This window comes from Phoxinus phoxinus, assembly GCF_949152265.1.
Source record: "Phoxinus phoxinus genome assembly, chromosome: 10".
Lineage (NCBI taxonomy): Eukaryota > Metazoa > Chordata > Actinopteri > Cypriniformes > Leuciscidae > Phoxinus > Phoxinus phoxinus.
In genome coordinates this window covers 18,141,566-18,164,704 of record NC_136885.1, presented here as the reverse complement: position 1 = coordinate 18,164,704, position 23,139 = coordinate 18,141,566, and the positions used below count along the sequence as shown (strand labels likewise).

Below are 23,139 nucleotides of genomic sequence, written 5' to 3'. Positions count from 1 at the left end.
CTTCACGTCGGTTCTGCAAAGGTTGTCTGAGTGTGGACCCGTTGACACGCCCATAAGGGGTTGAAGCGCCGGGCTTTACCGAGCGCACTCGAGACGCGGCGAGATACCGGACGGATTCCTGAGGTGCAACTTATTCCTTAAGTGATTTTCGAGGTGGAAAGGAAGCAGAAAGGGACGAATAACGAAAATTCCCCCCTTTTACACTCTATCATTCGAGGAGCATATTGAAGGTGAGCTGTGAACACGGTAAGGGAGAATATACATTTTGCGGCAGGGATGTCATAAACGGGCAGCTGGCTTTGGGTTGCAGAAATTGAAGGGTTAAATTCTGCAGTTTCTGCTTCGTCTGGTACTTTTCCGATTGGATAAAGTTGATTTTTGCTGTTGGAACGCGAATACAATAAAGCGCAATATTCATATTTAGAGGGTTAAAAGAGCATTTAGGCTGGTTGAAGAGATTTGCGGTCGGTTCTGCATATCATATTAAATGCACCGTCAGCTTGCGAGTGCAGGTTAATCATCCTGTATTAACATATCAAATGTTTCTATTAAAATATGCTTTGTGGTGAAATTACCTGAAAATTAAAATGAGAAACGCAAATATGATAATTAGACTTATTTGTCGCGATGAGCTCGAAAAATGTCAGTTTTATAATAACATTGATATTCTAGATTGTATAGCCCTATATATAATTATTATTTAAATCTAATTTTGAGGGTTGACTGCGGCGTATTTAATTTCGTCGTCTGTGCACCGCAATAACCCGAACATGTGTGGGCGATCTTCCTCATCGTGTGACCGAGAGAAAATATGTTTGACTGGCAAATAGTTTTATGATTGGGAGGTGATCATTTGAAGGTTCCGTTTGAAATAGAGGGGAGATGCGGTAAGTGAAGCTTTCGCCGCCCCCGCTGCGCTGTGTCTCAAAACCTATTCAGATGCTTATCTATTCGCCATATTTTTAACCATAATGATGCCCCAAAATGGTGCCTAGGTAGACAGCTCACTAGGTTGTAAGACACAGCCATGATCTCATCGTCTTACATCAGACCCTTCTAATTCTAACTACATTATCTCCTTTTGAATTAATAGTCTGGTTCAAGGCTTTATCATATATTATGATGATCCAATAGATGGTAGATAGCAAATGAGTCTGAATGAAATGATCTGGAAGTAATTGTCCTTGTCTCTTAGGAGATGACCTGCTTCCTACATCAATAACCACATATGACAAATAGTCATACAGCACCTTTCCAAAGGTTGAGCTTGATTTCCCTGAGCCCCTATTTATCTTTTTTCTTTATTTCCCTGGTTTACACAGCCTGCTCCTAGCATACCGTAATTAACCAATTTATGATATTGCAGTTCATATAGGCTATCTGCAGAAGGTTGATTTGAGCTCTGATTCATTGTTGCATTGCACTCAAGAGAACTGCATCTTATGTTGTATATGAGCACATGGTCTGCATTTATGCCTCCATATTGCCCATGTTTTATGTATGCTGAGAGGAACTGTGAGGTTGCTGTAAGAGGTGTCATACTGAGAGGGAGGGAGGAAAAGCATGTAAGTGGACCAGATGGCACTTTGTCCATATGAAACTAAAAAGGCAACGACACATTTACACATCAGCAGACAGTGAGACAGAAAAATATTTACTTATTTGCTGTTTTTCCATTTTTGCAACTAAATGACAATAAAACATTTATGCAATATTCGAGCGTCTGAGCAGAAGTCTGTTATGAAATCACTGAATGGCCTAAATGCATCTGCTGTTCTGGATGCTTGCCTTGCTGTCTAATGTCTGGCCTGGCAAAGGTTTTCTTAGGAATCTTGCTATGTCATTATGTGTGAAGTGCCAGCTTATTTCAGACTGTTAATGGTTGTGTTTGTCCTGATATTTCCATATTACTGATAATGTAAGAGTGGAAATCTTTCAGGGGTTCAGACTGCAAGACTGCCGAGCGACTAAAGAAACGTTATTAGCAAGATGGTTTAAAGCTGTACATTTCTTGTCTGTTCCACTCACTGCCACTTATACCAATGACGGAAAATAAGTACAGTTACAATAGCTTCATACGTGGGAGAGCGTTGCTATAGACTAAAGAGAGTGATAGTATTGTATTGCACTATGTAGCACAAAAGTTAAGACCAAATCAAAACTAGCACACTAGCTGTAATCGAAAGATTTAATGACAAAATATGGTGATGGTTACACTTAAAATAGTTACAAAGTAGATTAATGAATTGATGATAACTTAAACCAAATAATCTTAACCAGCATGTAAATGTTACCTTAGAGATAGAATAGAGAGATAGAGAGAGAGAGAGAGAGAGAGAGAGAGAGGGAGAGAGAGAGAGATGAAGGAAGAGAGCCCACGAGAAGGTGAGAGCCAGAGCTCCAGAAAAGGAAGAAGGGCGGAACAGCAGTTTCAACCTAATTTATCCTTCTTGACCATGTGACTAAAACCCAAATAGTGAGACATTCCAAACTGACCTATCAGGTATTTACACTTCCCCCGTGCATACACAAACATCTTGGCCTACAGGTCTTGATCGTTATCAGAAACAGCAGGGAACCCCACTGTGTCTTTGGGCAAATGGTCATTGGAGGAGAAGGGGTCAAAAACAGTATTTCATTTCTCAGTTCATTTGAAATGTCTTGAATTATTTTCAGTCTTACAAATCGGCCCTTGGCACCATTGGCCACACACCTGGAGTCCAAAGGTGACACAGTTCATAAAGACATGTTTTGCTGTTGGGTGTAGTTGTATCTTCAGACATTTCGTCCAGGCTTGTTGCGGTTGGTCAGTCTTTAGTTGTTGTTCTCATTTCGGCCCTGCATGAGTAGGAAGGTTCCATCACACGATGTTGCACCTTTCATAGATATGCAAATCATCCATCGAACACCTCACAATTTCACAAGAACAGGCACTGAATCTGGAAGCAAACATTGATTCCTCTTTCTGAGGATGAATTCACAGGATATGAACTTGGTTGCAGGTATCCTGTGATTTAAAAGAGTACACAGCACAACAAAACAGCAAAAGCAGACACATGGCATTTGTCATTGGTCAGATGATTGATATGGTCAGATTAAAATTTCTCACTGGCAAAAGCCCTTAAGTGTACTTAATTAAAAAGATGGTCAAGGAAGGATAACTGTTTCTGGAAACATGTAAATAAATTGCATCAAAACAAAACAACTAATGCTGGTTTAAAACAACATTTCATGAAGAGTTATCAGCAAAATATTCAGTGTAACCATTCACAGAGATTCAATTGAATTAATGTCCACAAGCATTGTTGCAAGTCAATTGGACAGAATACAAATAAGCAATCAAAAACGTTTCAGAGATATTTCAAATACATTAATGAGAATACAAATATTTGTACTTGGGTAAAAATAAGAATGATGACATAAAATTTTTAATTTCACCTGGTGAGGCAAAATATTATTTAAGTGATCAAATAAATCCAAAGAAAAACAAAACAAACAATTGCTGAATGCAATTCACAGTTATAATTCAGTCTAGATGTAAAGACTTAAATAATTTTGTATGGATTAAGTTTGTGAGGCAGAATCATATACTGTAAATGCAGATTTGACTTTGTGTGAAGATCAAATGTGGCTGCATTTATCTGCAGCTATGTGTAAATGTATCATGCTTCAAAACAAAGGTGAGGGTTTTTACAATTGTGATGCAAATTTGGTCCTGTTGTAACAGGGAGCCAGCATGAGAATTGTGAGTGAAGTGTGATCATGGCTCATCTCCTTCCCTTAAAGTTCTTTGTTAGGAGCATGCTAAAGTGCAAAGTTCAGAGTTAAATCCTGTTATGAAAGGATTTTCATGGTTAATGCAAATTGTGTAGCCACATATGGCAATTCTATGCTCCTTTATATGGTTTTACTACAGTTATATGGAAGATAACCGAGTTTCCAAAAAGGAGACAAACAAACTCAACATAGTCACACATGCAAAATGAAATTGCTCTACAATTTCAGTGCAACAATTATTCCACTTAACACAAAAATACATTGTCTAGATTGCACTTAGCATCTACAACATTTTAAACCTAAGTGTTTTTACAACACTTACAGTAAAGCATTTATGTGTTTTAAAATAATAAAATCAATTAGCCTATGTGCAGAGTGTACACAAACAACTATAAAGTGTGCTCTATGATCATTATGTGTTTTGCACAATTACAAATTTGAAAATACAATCAGGATCGTTGGAATTTGGATGTAAAACTGGTTGCTTATTGGGCTACCAACCCCCTAGCAAGTGAAGTTAATAGCTGAAGGCCTTGCATGAACAAAGCAGTTAACTCGCTAAGAGTTTTACCTGTACGTGCAGATTGCTGATTTTTGCTCTTAGAAAGTGTTTTGCTATTTTTCAGAAAATAAGGTGGAGGCCTTCCCCTACCCAGTGACCAGCATTTTTCCTCTAGATGGCCTATTTTATGACAGGAACTGCAAAGCCTGCTTTCTTTACCATTTTGAAGTTTGCTATGTTCACCTGGAGTTTGAGGATTTTCATGACCATGTGCCATCACCCTAAGAACTGAAATAGGAACACTTTCTTGGGCATTTGCATTTTCTGAACTAAATGTTTCAGATTCACTAGAAGTCACCTCCTCCAAGAAGTGAACGTTCTTTTTAGTCTCAACGCTTTTAAGCATTTTGAAAGACATGTGCTCTTTAGCATTTAGCTTAGCCTTGAGATCTGCAATGGTCTCTTTGTGATTTTTATACTTTTCATTTAGGGCTAACAGCTCAGATAGCAATTTATCTATCTGTGTTTTAAGATCTTGAATCTTTGCCTCAGACTTTTGTGCATTTTCTGCATTTTTAGATTCCATGTTATTAAATGCAGGAACTACACATGTTGCTAACTCGTGTAGCTTTGTATAACGAATGAAGTTTAAAGCCTCAATAATTTCATCATGTTTAGATTTCTTTTGATGTTTTCCAACATTGTCCCACCATCGGAGCAATTCTTCTTCTGGACATTTAACGTCAATGTACTCTTTAGAGAGTTTACATACGGTAGGCTCAACTTTTTTGCTCCATAAAGCAAACAATACATCACTATTATCAGAATTTTTCCCTTCCATCCCCGAGGAGATCTGAATATTCACAATCTATACCGTAATGTGACTATTAAAGCTATTCAAAATACTGTTTCATTCAATTCATGCAAATGGAGACTTCTTATCATACCATTAAACAAGGAAAACAGACTTACCCATTGTCAGAAGATCAGCTATAATCCAATCACAAAATCAACTATAAAAATGAGTTATTCTCATTCTGATCAAAGTGAATTTCAGAAAACACACTGCAAGGGATCCCGGGTTTCGGCACCATCTGTAAGAGTGGAAATCTTTCAGGGGTTCAGACTGCAAGACTGCCGAGCGACTAAAGAAACGTTATTAGCAAGATGGTTTAAAGCTGTACATTTCTTGTCTGTTCCACTCACTGCCACTTATACCAATGACGGAAAATAAGTACAGTTACAATAGCTTCATACGTGGGAGAGCGTTGCTATAGACTAAAGAGAGTGATAGTATTGTATTGCACTATGTAGCACAAAAGTTAAGACCAAATCAAAACTAGCACACTAGCTGTAATCGAAAGATTTAATGACAAAATATGGTGATGGTTACACTTAAAATAGTTACAAAGTAGATTAATGAATTGATGATAACTTAAACCAAATAATCTTAACCAGCATGTAAATGTTACCTTAGAGATAGAATAGAGAGATAGAGAGAGAGAGAGAGAGAGAGAGAGAGAGAGAGAGAGAGAGAGGGAGAGAGAGAGAGATGAAGGAAGAGAGCCCACGAGAAGGTGAGAGCCAGAGCTCCAGAAAAGGAAGAAGGGCGGAACAGCAGTTTCAACCTAATTTATCCTTCTTGACCATGTGACTAAAACCCAAATAGTGAGACATTCCAAACTGACCTATCAGGTATTTACACTTCCCCCGTGCATACACAAACATCTTGGCCTACAGGTCTTGATCGTTATCAGAAACAGCAGGGAACCCCACTGTGTCTTTGGGCAAATGGTCATTGGAGGAGAAGGGGTCAAAAACAGTATTTCATTTCTCAGTTCATTTGAAATGTCTTGAATTATTTTCAGTCTTACAATAATAATTAATTTGATGCCACCTTTACAAATAATTATTTGTAAAAAATACAATTAAACTTAAATATAATTAAGTTTAACACAAATAATAAAGTTGTGTTTTTTTAAACACAAATATTGTTATATCCCGGCCTGTAAATGTCATGGAAATAATAACATAAATTAATTATCTTTAACTTATAATTTTTTTCAAATAGTCTTTTATTTAAAAATAATAAATAGGCTGATTGCATATATATATATATATATATATATATATATATATATATATATATATATATATATATATACTTGTTTTTTTTTTCATTGGAATATTTCCATTGTAATTAGCCTATTTATTATTTTTAAATAAAAGACTATTTGAAAGAAATTATAAGTTAAAGATAATTAATTTATGTTATTATTTCCATGACATTTACAGGCCGGGATATAACAATATTTGTGTTTAAAAAAACACAACTTTATTATTGTTAATTATTACAATTGTTTATTATTAACTTTATAAAAAATAATAAATAGGCTGATTGCATATATATATATATATATATATATATATATATATATATATACTTGTTTTTTTTCATTGGAATATTTCCATTGTAATTAGCCTATTTATTATTTTTAAATAAAATATTATTTGCAAAAAAATTATAAGTTAAAGATAATTAATTTATGTAATTATTTCTATGACATTTACAGGCCGGGATATCAAAATTTTAACATTCCCTGATATTTCCGGATTTTCGAATGACTGTGGAAACCCATATTTTGATGTACTTTAAAATATGCACTGAACTGTAGTTTATACCAATACTTAAATTATATTTAAGTTTAATTGTATTTTTTAAACTTAAAGGGTGTATATACATACACCTTATAAAGGTGTATGCATATAAAATTGTATATATATATATATATATATATATATATATAAATCCATTGCAATTAGCCTATTTAATTTTTATATATTCTTAAAAGTGATGTTTTTTAAACCACTTTTAGATGTTTAAAAGTGAATAACGGGTGTTTAAACTCAGCATATATATATATATATATATATATATATATATGCTGAGTATATATATATATATATATATATATATAGGCCTGTGTGTGTGTGTGTGTGTGTGTGTGTTTATGTACTGTATATATATGCTTAGTTTAAACGCCGGTTTTTCACTTTTAAACATCAATCATTATATTTGTGTATTATATTATATATATTTTTCTATTATATTTTACTTATGCTTTCGTATTCAATAAGTGCCTAGTCCTCTGTTTAACACCGTATTTAAATCGCCTAAAGTCAGCACAGAAAATGCAGACTAGAAAAGTTGTGTAAAAATCATGGAATTTCTTTGGGATGTAACATGGAAAGAGATTCTGGGAGAACAAATCAGGCTAACAGATAGATTCAGTCTCATTTCCTCTCACATTTTTAATGTCTTCAGTCATTACAATCCTGTCCTGATTATGAAGATAATGATCCATCCAAATGATGTCATGTTTCTCATTCCATGTGCATTTATACAGACACAAACTCACAGACAGCATCACTTCTCGTGGAATGACTAATGTAATTTATTGGTGATGAATCTTAATCTCAATAAACTGACTGTTCTTATAGTTCATTATAAATCCCCTCTGAGATACCAGATCAATGTTAAAAAAGCAATACACAAGCCAATAAACCCACAATTACTGACACGTCCAAACAGCCTATCTCTTTTAAGAGGCTCATTCCTCAACACAGCCCTTTTAGATCCCTGGCCTGAAGATCAGAGCTCACACGTCTCCCATAAAAGCTGAAAAACATAGATGTATGTCTAACACTAACATAAACGGATTTGTTTTATAGTCACACCCTATATTTACAAGTCCACATCAAAGCACTCAATCGACCTGTGTCCATTTGCCAACACTGCCATTTTGATTATTGTTGTCCTTTTCTATAGCAGGAATTTGAGAGCAATTGAGCAATGTACCATGAAACTTATACAATTACAATGTCAGTGTTTAGAATTGAAATCCTCTTTGAATGTAAATGCTTTTTCATGTGTGAATGTTTTCAGAGCCAATATGCAGAATCTGAGACTGCTCGTCTTAAGCGTGCTGTTCTACTCAGGTAAGAAAGAAGAGTCCTTGTGAATCTTTTGAGTGGTTGATCTTCTGTATCATTATTATCCTTACACAAGAGTGGAAATGTTAAGGACAGTGGCTCTGACATGCTAATAGCTATTGTAGTTCTTTAATTACAGTCCTGATCCACAATGCATCTTCTATAAGAGCTGTAATGTTCTTACACATGACAGTGGAGTTCTGAATGTACAAGCTTGGAAGGACTGTGTACTGTACACATAGATTTTAGTTATAATGAATATCTGACCGCATGACAAGTAATATTAAATGTGCCATCTATAATGGATGTATTTAGCATATTTTCCTTAACAAAGTGGGTCGTTTTCATGCTAAATTATGTATTGAGTCATTCCGTGTCAATTTAACCAGAGGTCTTTGGCTCAAATATATTTTTTTCTGAAGAAAGACAAACATAAGTAGTGATAAAAGCCAAAATATGAATTATCAAATATATGTTGAATATTGAATATTTGTTGCATTATAAGCCAACGGTGACATTCAGAAATAGGAAAAAGCTTCTTCTTTTCTTTTCTTTTTGTGCCTATAACTCGAGAGTTATTAAAGATATTAAAATGCTTTTAGATTCAGGTAGTTAACTAACTTTTATTTTAGTATTTTCATTTTTAAGGCCCAATGTGGTTAATTTCCAGAGATATGGGGATTTCAATGTGTCTTCATGAATAAATTGGTAAATTGTAGCCTACACATTGTCAGTGGTCAAAAACTAAATGTGGGTCACTTTGCATAGCTGATACTTTTTTTTCTTTTAAAGAGGAATATCTGAAGAACAAATGCTGAAACTAATTTTTTTCAATCAACACAATTACATAGAACATACCTGTCTGAGTGCTAAAAAATATATTTTTCCAAAGTTTGAATGCCTGTAACTCAAGAAGTATTCAATATATTCAATTCAATTCAAGTTTATTTGTATAGCGCTTTTCACAATACATATTGTTTCAAAGCAGCTTTACAGAAAATGCATTTCAAAAATATACATACAAAAATACAGTTAGTTAATCATAAAATTTAGGGCATAACATATCGCCGGCGTTGGGTCGTCTCTTCACAGGCGTCGAGTCGTCTCATCACAGGCGTTGGGGCATCTGAAGTCTCCATGAGAGGCTGGATACATAACTGGAGCTGACGAACTCTATTTGAGTTATCTCGGGACAGGCGTCCCGAGATAACAACAAAAAAAGGCAGATGGGAAATAATTAGCGTAGCTGCTGTTCATAATATGAATGCATTTGATCTGATTTAACTGTAGTATAAAAGGTATGAGATGCATCATGTGAATGCTTGGCTAAAGAGATGCGTCTTTAATCTAGTTTTAAACTGGGAGAGCGAGTCTGAACCTCGGACAATATCAGGAAGGCTATTCCAGAGTTTAGGAGCTAGATGTGAAAACTCCCTCCTTTAGTGGACTTAGTTATCCTAGGTACGACCAGAAGCCTCGAATTTAGCGATCTTAAAGAGCGCGATGGATTATATATCTCAATATCCTTCCAGAATCTCACTCTTAATAAACTTTTCTTTGGTAATCTTTATTTTTAAGGCCCTATATGGTTCAATCCCATTGATATGGGGATCTCAATGCAGCTCCATGTTCAAACTGTTGAAGTTTAATCATTTTCAATGGTCAAAAACCAAATGTGGTTAAACAGCTGATACTTATTGTGTTTAAAGAAGAATGTCTGAAAAACAGACAATGTTGAAACAAGAAATATATCTTTTCCTTCTATCAAAACAATTTAATTCAACATGGCACTCTTAAAATAATGATGCTGCCATCTCCCCTACCCCTTTTGTTGATTTAACACGGAATTACTTGGATATCAATCCCAAAAAAATAAAACTTTAAGTATTAAATTAGTTCGTGTGCTTTGAAATGGTCAGATGTGCACTTTAACTAAATGGCATTTGTCCACAATTTGTTTTTCTTTAAAATATTCCAATGAACCTAAAAAGAAATTCTTTCCATATGAATTGTCATATTAATAAATTTAAAATGTTAGACAGTATGACATGCTATATGGCCTGAACAAATATTTAATCAATGTTTAATTATTTAATTTGACATGCAAATCCAAAAGAAAAAATGTAAATGTAATCAAATGGAATATTACATAAATTGAAAATACATTCTCAGTTTCTGTATGATTTGACTATAGCTGATGTCACATTATGTTGCTAATGAATGTGCTAATCTAAACACTGGTGCTTTTCTTTTTGGACTTTTAGCATTCTCTGCAACTCTAAAAGGTAATGCAAACACAACAAGTCACTTTTTATTATTCAAATGATTTATTAAGAAGAAGTGAAAAATAGTGTAGCACAATAAAATCTCTCTCTATCTTTTTGTGTTTCTTGTAGGCCAAGAAGCATCCCAGGCTCTGTTTTTTGGGGAAGACTTCCACATCCCCATGCCTGCAGGTAAAGCTGACGTGTCGTTCAAGCCTTTGGTCGTTCGAGGACGTGAGAAGTCGCTGATGAGATCTGGTGAAGTGGTTGATATTCGAGCCAAACTCAACACTGCTTTGACCCACCTGATCTTGGAAAATGTTGGAGAAAGTGATGAAGGAGTCTACACCATCACATCTGATCAAACCGCAGAGGATGTTACACGCATCGTACTCTATGTTAGAGGTACTGCATCATTTTCATGTCAAAATACCAAAAAATGGTTCGCTCACTTTGAACAACAGCTTGCACACTAAATTGGATGCACACATTCACATTAGAATAGCTTTGAGTGACTTCCATTATTATAGGAAGTCATGTGGTGAACAGTAAGGGAGGATTAATGACCTCCTGCAGTAATTGTAGCGCTGTCAAGGCACACTGGTTGCCTTCCGTTCTTCTCTACCTAAAGATCCTTCTTTCTCTCTAGCCAACTATCTATTTCTCCCATTATTAGTGGTGCTGGCTGACACTTTCCATTAATGCGGTACAATGCGGTTGTTTTCTTTCAACAACTGGTCAGAGCAAATAAGAGCTCAGGAAAGGTCAAACTGAGCTGTTAATATGACTCGAGCCGTTTTAATTTCTATTATTTTTTTAATAAACATTAAATAAACTAAAAAGTAATAATAAAGCTGAAAAAATGATTGTGCAAATACTGCTGAATAATACTGAAAATACAGTCAAAACCAAATTTGCACTTGTTTCTTATTGTGTAATTGTTTCTTACTATAACGTGGGTCAACTTGACACATGCAGTCAACAGGAATTGAGAAAGTGGAATAAAATTACTTGTCTTCTCACCATGCTGTAGAAAAGATGCAGAAGGTTACAGTACGTTTTGGCTGTCAAAACTTTCGTTTTTTTTTATTATAAAGGATATTTAGGGTATACATTATTAACAGGTTATTGCACAATAAAAAAACTGTGGATTTGAAAATGTAATAATTAAAATGTGTTTTACTACAATGATTTGAATGCCAATTCAATAGGCAATATCAAAATAATGTATGATTTTGTTGGATACAGTTGAGAACGTCTAACTGTCTACTTCTGATATGGGACAGGACATAATAATATAGACTTTATAGGGAACAGAGAGTTTTTCCATGTGTAATGTTATGTTAGATAATAGTTTATCTAATCGTTCTTACAACATATTTTTGACCTGCAATTCTATTCTTCTTAGAAAATGTAAAAATCTCATGGATTGCTTTTCTTTTTTCTCTCTCTCTTACTTTTCCAGATTGCTTTAATGAGGACATCGTTTATTATGGTTCAGATTTTCACGTTTCGCTCAATGATATCTCAGACGTGAAGCGTGTGGGCTTTCGTCACAGCTCAGTGGAGGCCAATCAGACTTTACTACCGGCTGTGGAACTGTTGAATGGAACACCCAAGGAGAAATACCAGGAGCGCATCAAGATCACTCCTCAAAAGTTCACTCTGCTTGCCGTTACAGGGGCTGATGAAGGTAGTTACACCATCAGCGATTCCAATGGGAAAGTCGAGAAGAAGATCTGCCTGAATGTTAAAGGTGAGAGCAGGAAGCACATTTTCAGGGGTTCATGACACGACCATATTGTTTAAATAACATTTAAGTAACATATTAATAATATATGAGTAGCTATGGAAAACATTTTGAAGGAGAAATGTAATAGGATAATAAAGTAAAGTCTGCCAGTCCCTAAAATAAACACTGAGAAGGTGAATAGGACCACAATGTGAAGCGGAAGGGTCTTGTATCATCCTGATATAACCAAATAGCTGTACATTTTACCGCACAGTACATGGCTATAAATAAATGTAAATATTGATTTGTGATTATGAGAAAACAAAGAGGCCGCCGAGTGATATGCGATATTTGAAACTAGTTCAGAAGATTGTTTCCCGGGGACAATAGTCAAATAAAAAGTTAAGTGATCATTATACAAAAACTGCAACTAACCAATCAGAATCAAGTATCCTGAGAGGCATACAAACTGAGGTGTGAATGCTAAAAATAAAGCTGTTTATAAAAAAATAAAAAATAAAGTTTTTTTGGGTTGCAGTGATGCTATAGAACAGGAATAGGCAACTCTGGTCCTGGAGGGCCACTGTCCTGCAGAGTTTAGCTACAACCCTAATTATACACACCTGAACAAGGCAATCAATGTTTTCAGGATTACTAGGTGGATGTTTTCAGGATTACTATGTGGATACAGGCAGGTGAGTTTTTATCAGGGCTGAAGCTAAACTCTGCAGGACAGTGGCCCCCCAGGACCGGAGTTGCCTATAGAAGAACCCCTTTTTCCACTATTCTTCATGGAACCATTGATGCCAATAAAAAAAACTTTATTTTTAAGAGTGGTTAGAACTCTTTGGGTTCAAAGAAAGGATATTAAAGGAAGTACAAAGACAGGAAGAAAGACGGATGTAATGGGCCAATAGTCTGCCATTCTGTCTGCAGCATTTATTCCCTAAAAAATTTATGCTTTCTCCTCCCTACCGATTCTTTTTCTTCTTTCTTCACTCTCATGACATCATCTTAGAAAATAGCTGAACACCTTGGCTTCAGTAACAGCTTTCTTTCTTTCTTTCTGTCCTTCGTTTTTTCTTTCTTCCAGCACATCAGATATTTGAAACCCTTTCATACGGTGGCACTCTGAAAGTAAATCTGCACTTAGATAGCTCCTTAGCTCGCCTGGTGTACACCCCTAAGTATGATAAACATAGTTATTTGATTATGGAGAGTGGAGAGCTCAACCTGCCTTCTAACCTGGATCTCGGTGGTCGCCTCTCTTTGGAGAATTCCATGTGTCTTCTGACAGATGTGAAGGCCAGTGATGCCGGAGTTTTTAGTGTGACTGACCTTCAGGGATTCCTGGTGTCTGATGTCCACCTGGAGATGGAAGGTGAGGAGATGCAAGATGACAAAGGGAAATTAAAAGAACAGGGACTGCATTTCCCAAAAGCATTGTAAGTCTAAGTTAATCGTAGAACAATTGCCACCAATGGTCTCTATGATCAACTTTGGCTTACGATTCTTTTGGAAAACTCAGGCCAGTAAATATTAAATTTTCTTGCTTTGCACCTAATGGTGTATCTCTTTCTCTCTCAGTATACACGCTTCCTAAACTCTACATTGCCATCATCGCTTTGGTAGCATTATTGGTGTTGCTGCTTTTGGTGTGCTTGGTGTCATGTTTGGTGAAGATACGCAGACGCGCAGCAAAGGCCAGAGCCATTGAGGAGAAAGCCCAGAATGCAGGGAAAGTGGAGGGAGAGACCTTCAGAAAGGTATTTACCACCTCTCTTACCTATATAAGCACCAAGAAAAAAAAAAAAAAAAAATTCAAATACATAATGGCCCTAAAAAGTATGTGGACTTAGATCACACTTACAGATATATTAATGCCATTGCATTCGATACAAAATATCAAACCAAGTGAGTCTTATTTAAGTTTTCATTTTTATTTGGATGTATTTGTACCCAACACTTTTGAAAAGTGAAAAGGGTCAAAGGGAAGCGAAAGATTTTTCTGTGAATATATTAGGGAACAAAAGTTAAAATACATTTTATTACTTTTTATTTAGCTGAATAATCAATTCATATGTTGATTTTCCCAAAAGGTCTACAAACTGTGGCTCTGTGACACTATCAAAATTTAATCCTGACCAGCTCACAGAGCAACATTAGATCAACCAATGACGTAATTTGGAGGGTGGAGCTCTCTGTTTGACAAACCAATGAAAAACAGGAAGATTGTTTGGGGAAACCTGATTGAAAACTTTGCAATTCCATTTGCAAGTGCCACAAAAAGGACACACCTAAACTTTGAAAATAAATAAATAATAGATATGTAAAGTACAAACATTTGCTTCATGTTTTACATTCTCATTTCATGTCTTCAACAACATGAAAGGAATAAGAAAAAGTGTTTGTTATATAATGGAGTATATTATAAGCCCTTTGCTCATATTTCTGCAGGTTGTGAAAGAAGCCTGTACCCGTCAGAATGAGGAAGCCCCGGCCCTGTCACAGAAAGAAGACATCACTGAGAAATCACAGAGCACAGAGGTCAGCATTAAGGTGAGCACCAGGAAGCTGAAAGACATTTTAGTCATTTAATCTATATATCTAAACCCTTAGCATTTGCTCAGTAAAAAATGCTGAATTATGTTTAATGTTGTTGAAATGCTTTAAGAATGCTAAGTTCTGAGTATGTTCCTCAGGGTTTGGAGGTGTCTACTAAAGAGCCAAGCCTACAAGAGAGGAACATGGAGACCAGTGACTCTGGAGTGGGCTTTAATACCACTGGCCTCCCACTTGACAGTGACACTGATGCCCCATCAATAGCCATTGCAGATTCTGATGTATTGAGTTCCTCTGCTACCCCTGACATCAAAGCCATTCCCAACCAAATTCCAGAGCCAAAGACTGCCCCCTCACCTCCAAAACCAGCACCAGCTTCCGATCTAAAACCAGCACCTGTGGCCAAGTCGACAGCTCCTCCACCACCTTCGCCTGAACCCAAGCCACCAGTAACGCCATCACCTGAACCCAAACCTGCTGCTACACCTGAACCAAAAGTGACCATCTCATCACCACCTGAAACAAAACTGACCTTAAGCTCATCGCCAGAACCCAAGCAACCCGTGACACCTGATCCGAAACCAACAAGTCCAGCACCTGAGGCCAAATCAACTGATGTTAAACCAATTCCAAGTCCAACCCCTGAGTCTCCAAAAGCATTAATGCCAACTCCTGATGCGAAACCAGCCATTACTCCAGATGCCAAACCAGCAGTTTCACCTACTCCTGAACTCATACCAGCTAAAGTTGGCACCCCTGAACAGAAACCCGCCGTGAGCCCCACACCTGATCCCAAGACTCCGGATCCTAAACCGGTTTCCCCAATCCCTGAGCCTAAACCACCAGTCTCACCGATTCTCGACTCGAAACCAACTACAAATGGTACACCCGAATCCAAGGAGCCAAGTGCACCTTTATCTCCTGGCCTGGATGTGAAGGGAACTACCCCTCCAAAAACCCCTGATACTGGGAAAAGCTCAGTCAAAACTCCTGAGCTCATCTCCAGTGGAGGCCTAGACTCGGCTTCTCCCAATGACAGTGCACCACCTTCAAGCACTGATGGAGCTGCCACCAACTGAGATATAAACCGTAGCCTAGTTCCTGCCTCCTCCTATATTAACCACCACAGACAATCTAGACACTTGACTTAACAAAGAAAAGCTAAAAGACTTCCTAAGGGGGTGGGTTCCTCAGTCTTTTGAGTCTCACTTTTAATACAATTAACATGCATCAATGGAAAGATCCACTGTAAATCCACTCAGTTTACTAATATTTAATCAGCCCATAAAAGGGTTCGAATACAGAGATGAAGCACTTCAGACCTTACACCATTGGGTGATTTCATACAAAATGAGGAAGACCATCTGGGGTGTTCCACGAAAGTGTACAAAGACAAATCTGCCATCACAGAAATATTACATCACTGCATGAAGATATTGAGAAAATAAACTCTATCATCAGTTCCGTAATCCAAGATAACTGTGGTTGAATTTGGAGAAAGGCACACAAGAGCATGGGACATTAATCATTTTCATTCTTTACAAGATCATTTCTGCTCCATTTTGACAAGTCGGAGAATCTAAATCGCAGGATTGATACTGAGAAAGTGGCATGCCAACCATCTGCTGCCTGAGGACTGGAAAGATTGAAAAATCATGTCACTTCGATGCATGCAAGTCAACATGTCCTTTTGACAAAGGGGATGAACGAGGAAACTACTGAAGTAAAGTGCAAAGCCAAAAAAAGACATTTTTGAGATTCTTCTTCTATCAGTCTAACCTAAGACTCTAGTCTCACAGATGTTCTTGTCCAGAGATGTGACGGTGCACATTTCCTATTCATCTAGTAACAAAAGTATTGCTGTTGAAGTCTCTTTCAGTTATTTCTATAAGCAAGAACTTCAGATAATGGTCGAAGGCAACGGTATATGTGAATATGTACAAGTTTGGTTCTTTGAGTGAGTCATGTTGAGATTGATAGATATCAGTAGTGAGGCTGTTTCTATCATTAGCAAGAGTATTGTGCGAAAAATTAGTTGACCCTACTAATAGTGCTATTTTAGCATATGGTTCCCAAAAGGAAATATGCAAATCAGGTAATGATACAAACACACCTAAAAAATATGCACTGAGTGCAGATCCCCATTTTGCTGCCTGGAACTGAGTGCTCGGTTGTGGACTTCTGCAATATGCCAATATGCTTTTACTGGCACCTTACAGCATTACTCCCACACTGTTTTCCAAACTCTTGAATTGGCTAAAAAGTGTGTTTGATAGCACACCATTCAAGATCATTTCATCGTTTGATGAATTGCTCCCATGGTCGAAAATGTATTGAAAATGTACCCAGACATCTCATTAAATTAAATTCTGTTTACCGCCCACTTTCAACAGACGATAATAGCGCAATGGTAAATAGCGCTGACTCTGAATCTGTAATGGCCCTAATTTACATCAATTAGTTTGTGCTGAAAAGAATGACAGAGATTGCAGGTGGTTAGTGAATAAGACCGTTTTTTTTATAACAAGTGGCGCAAGCAGTGAATTAGCCCAAGAACATCTTGTATGGTTAAATGAATCCGCTGATTCTTGTTTGGGTTAGGGTTAGCAAGTGGACATGGTTCATAGGAAGATCTAGATTGTTTGTGTTGCTTTCGGATTAAATGTAAAATGTTCCACAAGTAATTTTGGATTTATAGTAATTGAAAGACAGTCTCACATATCAGTTTACATATATTCCAGGTGCCTCCGGTGGAGCCTGAACACCACTGCCTGTTAATGTTGTATCCGTCCAGGAACCTGCTCCTACCACACTATCTATGGGAGCTGATGTTAAATCGCAGTGAGTTAATATATGTATTAAGAACTTAAAGCATCGGCAGGTTTGACAGACTGGAGGTTTGTGGGTAGATTTTCTAACTGAAGATGATTACTACCTCACATTTAATCCTGACTAAACTACTAAACCACTAACTAAACAACATTGTAACGTATGTCGACGTTTAAAAAAAGATGTAGTTATTTTGGCAAAGCACAAGGTTTGAAATACAATCAAAGGTTTACAAATCTCAAACAGATATTTGGCAATGCCTTTGAACCTCCAAAAATGGCCTTGTTTCTTCTCAGCCATCAACAGCTGTTTTAATATCAGTGAAAGGAAATGACACTTGAAGCCAATATAGTCTTAGTGTCACATCTCATAATGTAAATATCACAAACCCTAGATGTCATAACCCTATGTGCACTGTAGCATTCAAAATGATATATTCCATGACAAAGCAGAACAAAACGACCATTTTGTGACAAAAAAAAAGAAGTAAATCTGCCACAGAATAGATTATGAGCACATCTAAGCCATGTTTTGAGATGTTAAAGATGCACTCAGTAATTTTAGTTTGTTGCGCTAGCCGACAGTGTTCTTGAACTTACACTAACACCTTGTGGGTTGGAGGCAGAGTAATGGAAATTCAATAGTTTTAGGTTTAGGTTAATCAAGGCTGACTGCAAACAGAGCATTTCTACTATGATATACAGTAGAAATGCTATGTTTGCTGTCAGCCTTGATTAATTTATACAGTAATTGAACGTGTCTGTTAATAGGTGGGCCTATAAATTAAAATGAGTAGTAGGCCGTCTCTGCTAGTTATTTCAAAATGGCAGCACCCATGAGGTGACCCACTACATGTAAAATTAAACTCAAAACTTCTATTAGTTTTTTTAACGAGCCAATTTTAAATAAAATTACTGAGTCCACCTTAAAAGTCAACCTCTTCACTCAGTTTGGAGAGAGAAAGAGAGCTGGTATTGAAGTAAGAACATCTGAGCAATATAAAAATGTGCAAATACTCACACAATGGTGTACACATGCATAATAATGACTTGCTGACAATTGTGTATTGTGAGGTTCTGTAGTTTGCTCTACACTTTACACATTCTTTAGTTTTCACAACCATTCACAGACAGCCACAGTGGTTTTTTATCAGCTTTTATACAATGCAAAACCAATGAAAATAGTGTAGCATAGCTATCATGCTCCCATCAGCTAATGTCATTGGCTGTTAAACGTCACATACCCTTACATTCATCTCCAGCTAATTATGTCACAGTTAAGTGCATCCCGGTAATGCAAATCACACAGGTTTCCAGGCAAAATCAATATTCTTCTGGTCACTCAATGAATCATCACAGTGTCTTAAAGCAGAAGACCATATTTATTACCCTTCAGGACACTGCCACTGATAATAGTCTTGTATCATGACATGATTACTGTCTGTTTTTGTATTTTGTGTGTTGATGCTTGTGTTGTATGTATGGTATTTATGATGAGAGATTATAGATGTTATTCACAATTGGCAACATCAGGAGGCCTGTATGTGTTTGTACAAGTGCATGTGAGTATGTTTGTGTGTGTCAGTGTGTTAGCAACAATCTCCATTAGATAGCTGTCATTTCAATGCAATTAGCAATGTCCTTTTTCTCCCCGGCTGGCTGGTAATTGCTGTTCCTTTTTAAGTGGTATTAAATGCAGAAGCAATTTAAAGAAGAGCACAGTGCGAGATTTGTATCAGAATGGACTCTATGCTGGAAGGTGGGACCTGACTATATCTGTTCTGATATCAAGATAGCCATGTACTACAGGTCATTTTGGTTTAATTGATGCTCAAGACTACGCTAACTGAATAGTAATTTAGTTTATATAGCGCTTTTCCCTTGCTCAAGGTGCTTTACGGAATACAGACACTAAAGTAACGGTGCATTGTTATTGCAGTCTGTCATTGCATGCTGTAGTTACTCTCCCATAGTGTCTATCTGTGCTAGTGTGGTCATGCAAATTTAGGGGGTAGTGTGTAGACGTCTAAAAGAAGTACTCTGATCTTCATGTATCGCATGGCTTTGCAGGTCTCTAATTGGACAATTCCATTGTGTAAAGCATTCCTTCCATGGATGTCACTGAATCTGTTGCATTGTATGTTTCACCCTGTATCTTCCCATTCCATTAGTTAGACCTGATTGGTGGATGACATTCTAAAGGGCATTAAAGGGGTTGTTCACTTGAAAAAGAAAATTCTCTAATTGTTAACCCACCCCCATGTTAGTCTAAAGCTGGCTTTCTTTCAAAATATTTTTTGTCCATACATTTTAAGTCTGTGGAGTTGTTTTGGACCCCATTGACTTTCATAATATGGACAGAAATGTTCTTCAAACTATTCTTTTGTGCCCCACAGAAGAAAGTCATACAAGTTTGGAATGACATGCAGGTGAGCAAACTAAATAATTTTCATTTTTGGATGAACTATGCCTTTAAATAAATACCCAGAATTCAATGGGTGTGGAATTATCTCTCAAGAGTGAGGAGAATGAGTGGTGAGAATGTACAGAGCATGAGAAGTCCAAGTATCCTTGAGTGTTGTGCATTCTCCCAGTAAACTCAACGTGCAGTTGTGTCCCACAGGTGCATGAGAGGTTTCCGCCTCTCTTTTTCTCTCCTTATTCCACCTGAGTGATGCTCTACATTTTATCAGTTCCCGTTCTTCCTTTTTGCACAAACACGACACATAAACATTTTGTAAAGAAGAAAAACTTCCTTTATTTCATGCCTAGAAATAATAATAAATGATTTTAAAATGTTTCTCAGAGTCGTTGTGTTATTTTTCCTCCTCACACCTGTGACACAGCACTGCACACATCACTCTGATATGACTCTCCTGAGACTGCGAGACATTTGAAAAAAAAAAAAAAGTAAGAAGAAGAAGGGCTTTCTGCCCTTGTAGTCAATCACTCTCAAAGTCACTCAACTGTCTCTCTAGCTTTCTCTTCCCTTCTTCTTTAGGCCTGTCACTATCAGGGTGCAGCGGGGCCCTCCCTCTTCTATTTTTCTTTTCTGCCCCTCCAACAGCAGATAGTTTCCAAAGTAGTTCCCAGGCATGGCTGAATGCAACGACGTGTCTGGCTTATTAATAGACAGGTAATGGTAAACAGTTCCTATTAATAGTCTGTCAATTGGCACAGAAATATAATTCCTTTTTTGTTTGTTGCATTGCTTTCCATTTTATTGCGCCAGAAAATTGATTACTATACAATACATGCACAAAGATGATTTGCACACAGTTTGCATGATAACGTACACATATTTTATTAATAAAGTGTATACAAATAAATCAAAATTGTGTCATTATTTACTCACCCTAATGAAATTCCAACCTTCATCCATTTTCTAAACCAATTGTCATATGTAAAGTCACTGGGATGCTGGAGCCTACTCAGCATCCTGGGCCAAAGGCAGGGGAACACTCTAAACAGATGGCCAGTCCATCACAGTGCTAACACACACATTCAAACTCACTCCTTTTACTGGCTCTATTTTACCCAACCTGCCTTTGAGGAATACCCAGAATACCCAGAGGAAAGAAGGACAAAAATCCCTATAAATGTTGTCCATATGTCTGTGCCTCTCAAACCACATAAAGTGCCTATGATCTAGGCTAGACATCAATAAAATCTCATTGGTTTTCAAAAATCTCCAACATCATGATGTCAAACCATATTTGCATTCCGTTTTGGAACAAGTAAATAATGACAGAATTAACAAGTGCAGTCATTCAATCCCATAATGCACCTCAATAACAAGTGTGCAACTGATGTACACTCAACGGCTAGCGCTACAGAATATTCATGCACTGTGAGCATCATGCCAAAAATTATTTTAATTCATTGTCCGAATTCACTCTCTCATGCCACTGTTTATTGTAACTTAAACAGTTTATCCAAACAAAACTACACAGCAAAAACGGCTCTCGGTATACAAGCTGTGTGGTGATCAGAATTCAGCATTTCAAACTGTGTCAGCAGTAGGTGGAAAAAACAAACATCTATCTCCTATGTCAAACCCTCAGAGTGATGGATGGAAGATGGAAAGAGGGCCGCAGTTCTTTCCTTCATCTGAGTCACATGGGTTGTAGAATGGATAGAGCGGCAAAAGAACAGTCCCCATGTAGAAGGAGAAGAGTGGCGTCATGGTGACAGCGTTGTAGAAAGACACCTCCTCATTATCACAGTCCAGGAAGATGCCGATGCGGATGGGGAGGGCGAACAAGAGCACCTGTGTGGGCTTTGGATGGGTGCAGGCCGTGATTGAGCCATTTTTCAGGCACAGCGTCCACAGTCCGTTTAACGTGGAGGAAGAGTCCATTTCTCCACGGTGCACGTCCGCTCTGGCCACACCCACTCGCCAGGCGGTCTTCCCCTTCACCTCCACCTCCCAGTAATGACTGCCATAGGTGAAGCCTTCTGAGCCCATCACACAATAGTAGTAGTGGAAGCGCTTTGGGTTCCTGTCATCTGGGTTCTCCTTGGGCACCACCTTGTCCTCCCTGAAAACCACTGACGTCCTCTCAGCAGATAAGGTCAAGAGGGGATGTGCCGTTTCAGGGTCATAAGTCAACGTGGATATGTCTGTGTATGAAAATGAAGTAGAGTATATTGAGAATTCAGTAATAGTAATCAGTGATATATAGTACAATAAATGTATAATGTAACAAATATAAAAATCTATTAGCCTAAAGTGGTGGTATTTCGTTCGTGAACGATTCAGTGTTTTGAAAACTTCCATGAACTGACTTTTTGAAGCGTGTGAATGCGTTTCCAACTTTCAAAGACTGACTATAGCATGAAATAGCTTTCGAGCATTTTAAAGGAGTATTATATTGGATGAACCTACCTAACAAGTCAGTGATTTGAGTCTGAACACGGCTTGAAGGAACAATCTGGCTGCTTCTGAAATTGCATACAGTCTCTAGGCTAAAAACAGCATGTGACAGGAGTAGCATGTGCGAATTCACGTTACTCATAAAAGAGTAAGGCAAATAGTAAACGAGTGACCTACTACTTCCGATGAGATTCTGAAGTGTACATATGTTGGACACTTTACTATCCCATGAGGCCACAGGAGAGGATCTGTGAATGGCAGTAACGTGACACAACTGAAGCTGGTAGGTCACATGACAGCAACAAGATGGCGAATGTAGTATGCTCGGATCACATTATACTTCACACATTAGTTTTATATAGAACTTACCTTTTCGCAAAGTAACTACTTATTCAAAATAAGTAGCCTACCTACTCAGAGAGTATGCGATTTTGGACGCATCCAATGTTTTAACGGATCACCTGAATACATTATATCAATATTAATCATAACACAAAAACTCACCTGTCGCCACTGGCGATGTAACCTGCACAAATAGCCACTAAAGTAATCGTTTTTCAAAAGATTTGAATTACTGGGATGAATCAAAATTCCCACCAATTTAA

General features: G+C 37.3%; 2 protein-coding genes across 3 annotated transcripts in view; one reads left to right on the top strand and one right to left on the bottom strand.

The window, feature by feature from the left end:
* Window positions 1-80: 80 nt before the first annotated feature.
* Window positions 81-20,458, top strand: LOC307005474 (uncharacterized protein). 2 transcript variants are annotated; one of them, XM_079625687.1, is made up of 9 exons: window positions 81-230; window positions 8,226-8,278; window positions 10,537-10,557; window positions 10,669-10,941; window positions 12,002-12,292; window positions 13,362-13,649; window positions 13,856-14,034; window positions 14,726-14,827; window positions 14,971-20,458. In XM_079625687.1, exons 2-9 carry the CDS (start codon window positions 8,233-8,235, stop codon window positions 15,907-15,909), a joined length of 2,139 nt encoding a protein of 712 aa, XP_079481813.1. In that variant the 5' UTR covers window positions 81-230; window positions 8,226-8,232; the 3' UTR covers window positions 15,910-20,458. The 2 variants fall into 2 exon arrangements, with proteins under 2 accessions (XP_079481813.1, XP_079481812.1); XM_079625686.1 differs by lacking the exon at window positions 81-230 and adding an exon at window positions 835-887.
* Window positions 20,404-23,139, bottom strand: part of LOC307006105 (zinc-binding protein A33) — a gene marked incomplete at its 5' end in the record, with an annotated part of 6,841 nt that continues 4,105 nt past the window's right edge. Inside the window, 1 exon segment of the mRNA XM_079626743.1 lies at window positions 20,404-22,281. Coding sequence (XP_079482869.1) covers window positions 21,719-22,281 — 563 coding nt within the window. The 3' untranslated portion in view covers window positions 20,404-21,718.

What these genes read in the sequence shown, in the direction of transcription:
- LOC307005474 (XM_079625686.1), top strand. An exon ending in CATCGTACTCTATGTTAGAG is followed by an intron (nt 10,942 to 12,001) that starts GTACTGCATCAT and finishes TTACTTTTCCAG; the next exon opens with ATTGCTTTAATGAGGACATC. An exon ending in GATCTGCCTGAATGTTAAAG is followed by an intron (nt 12,293 to 13,361) that starts GTGAGAGCAGGA and finishes TCTTTCTTCCAG; the next exon opens with CACATCAGATATTTGAAACC.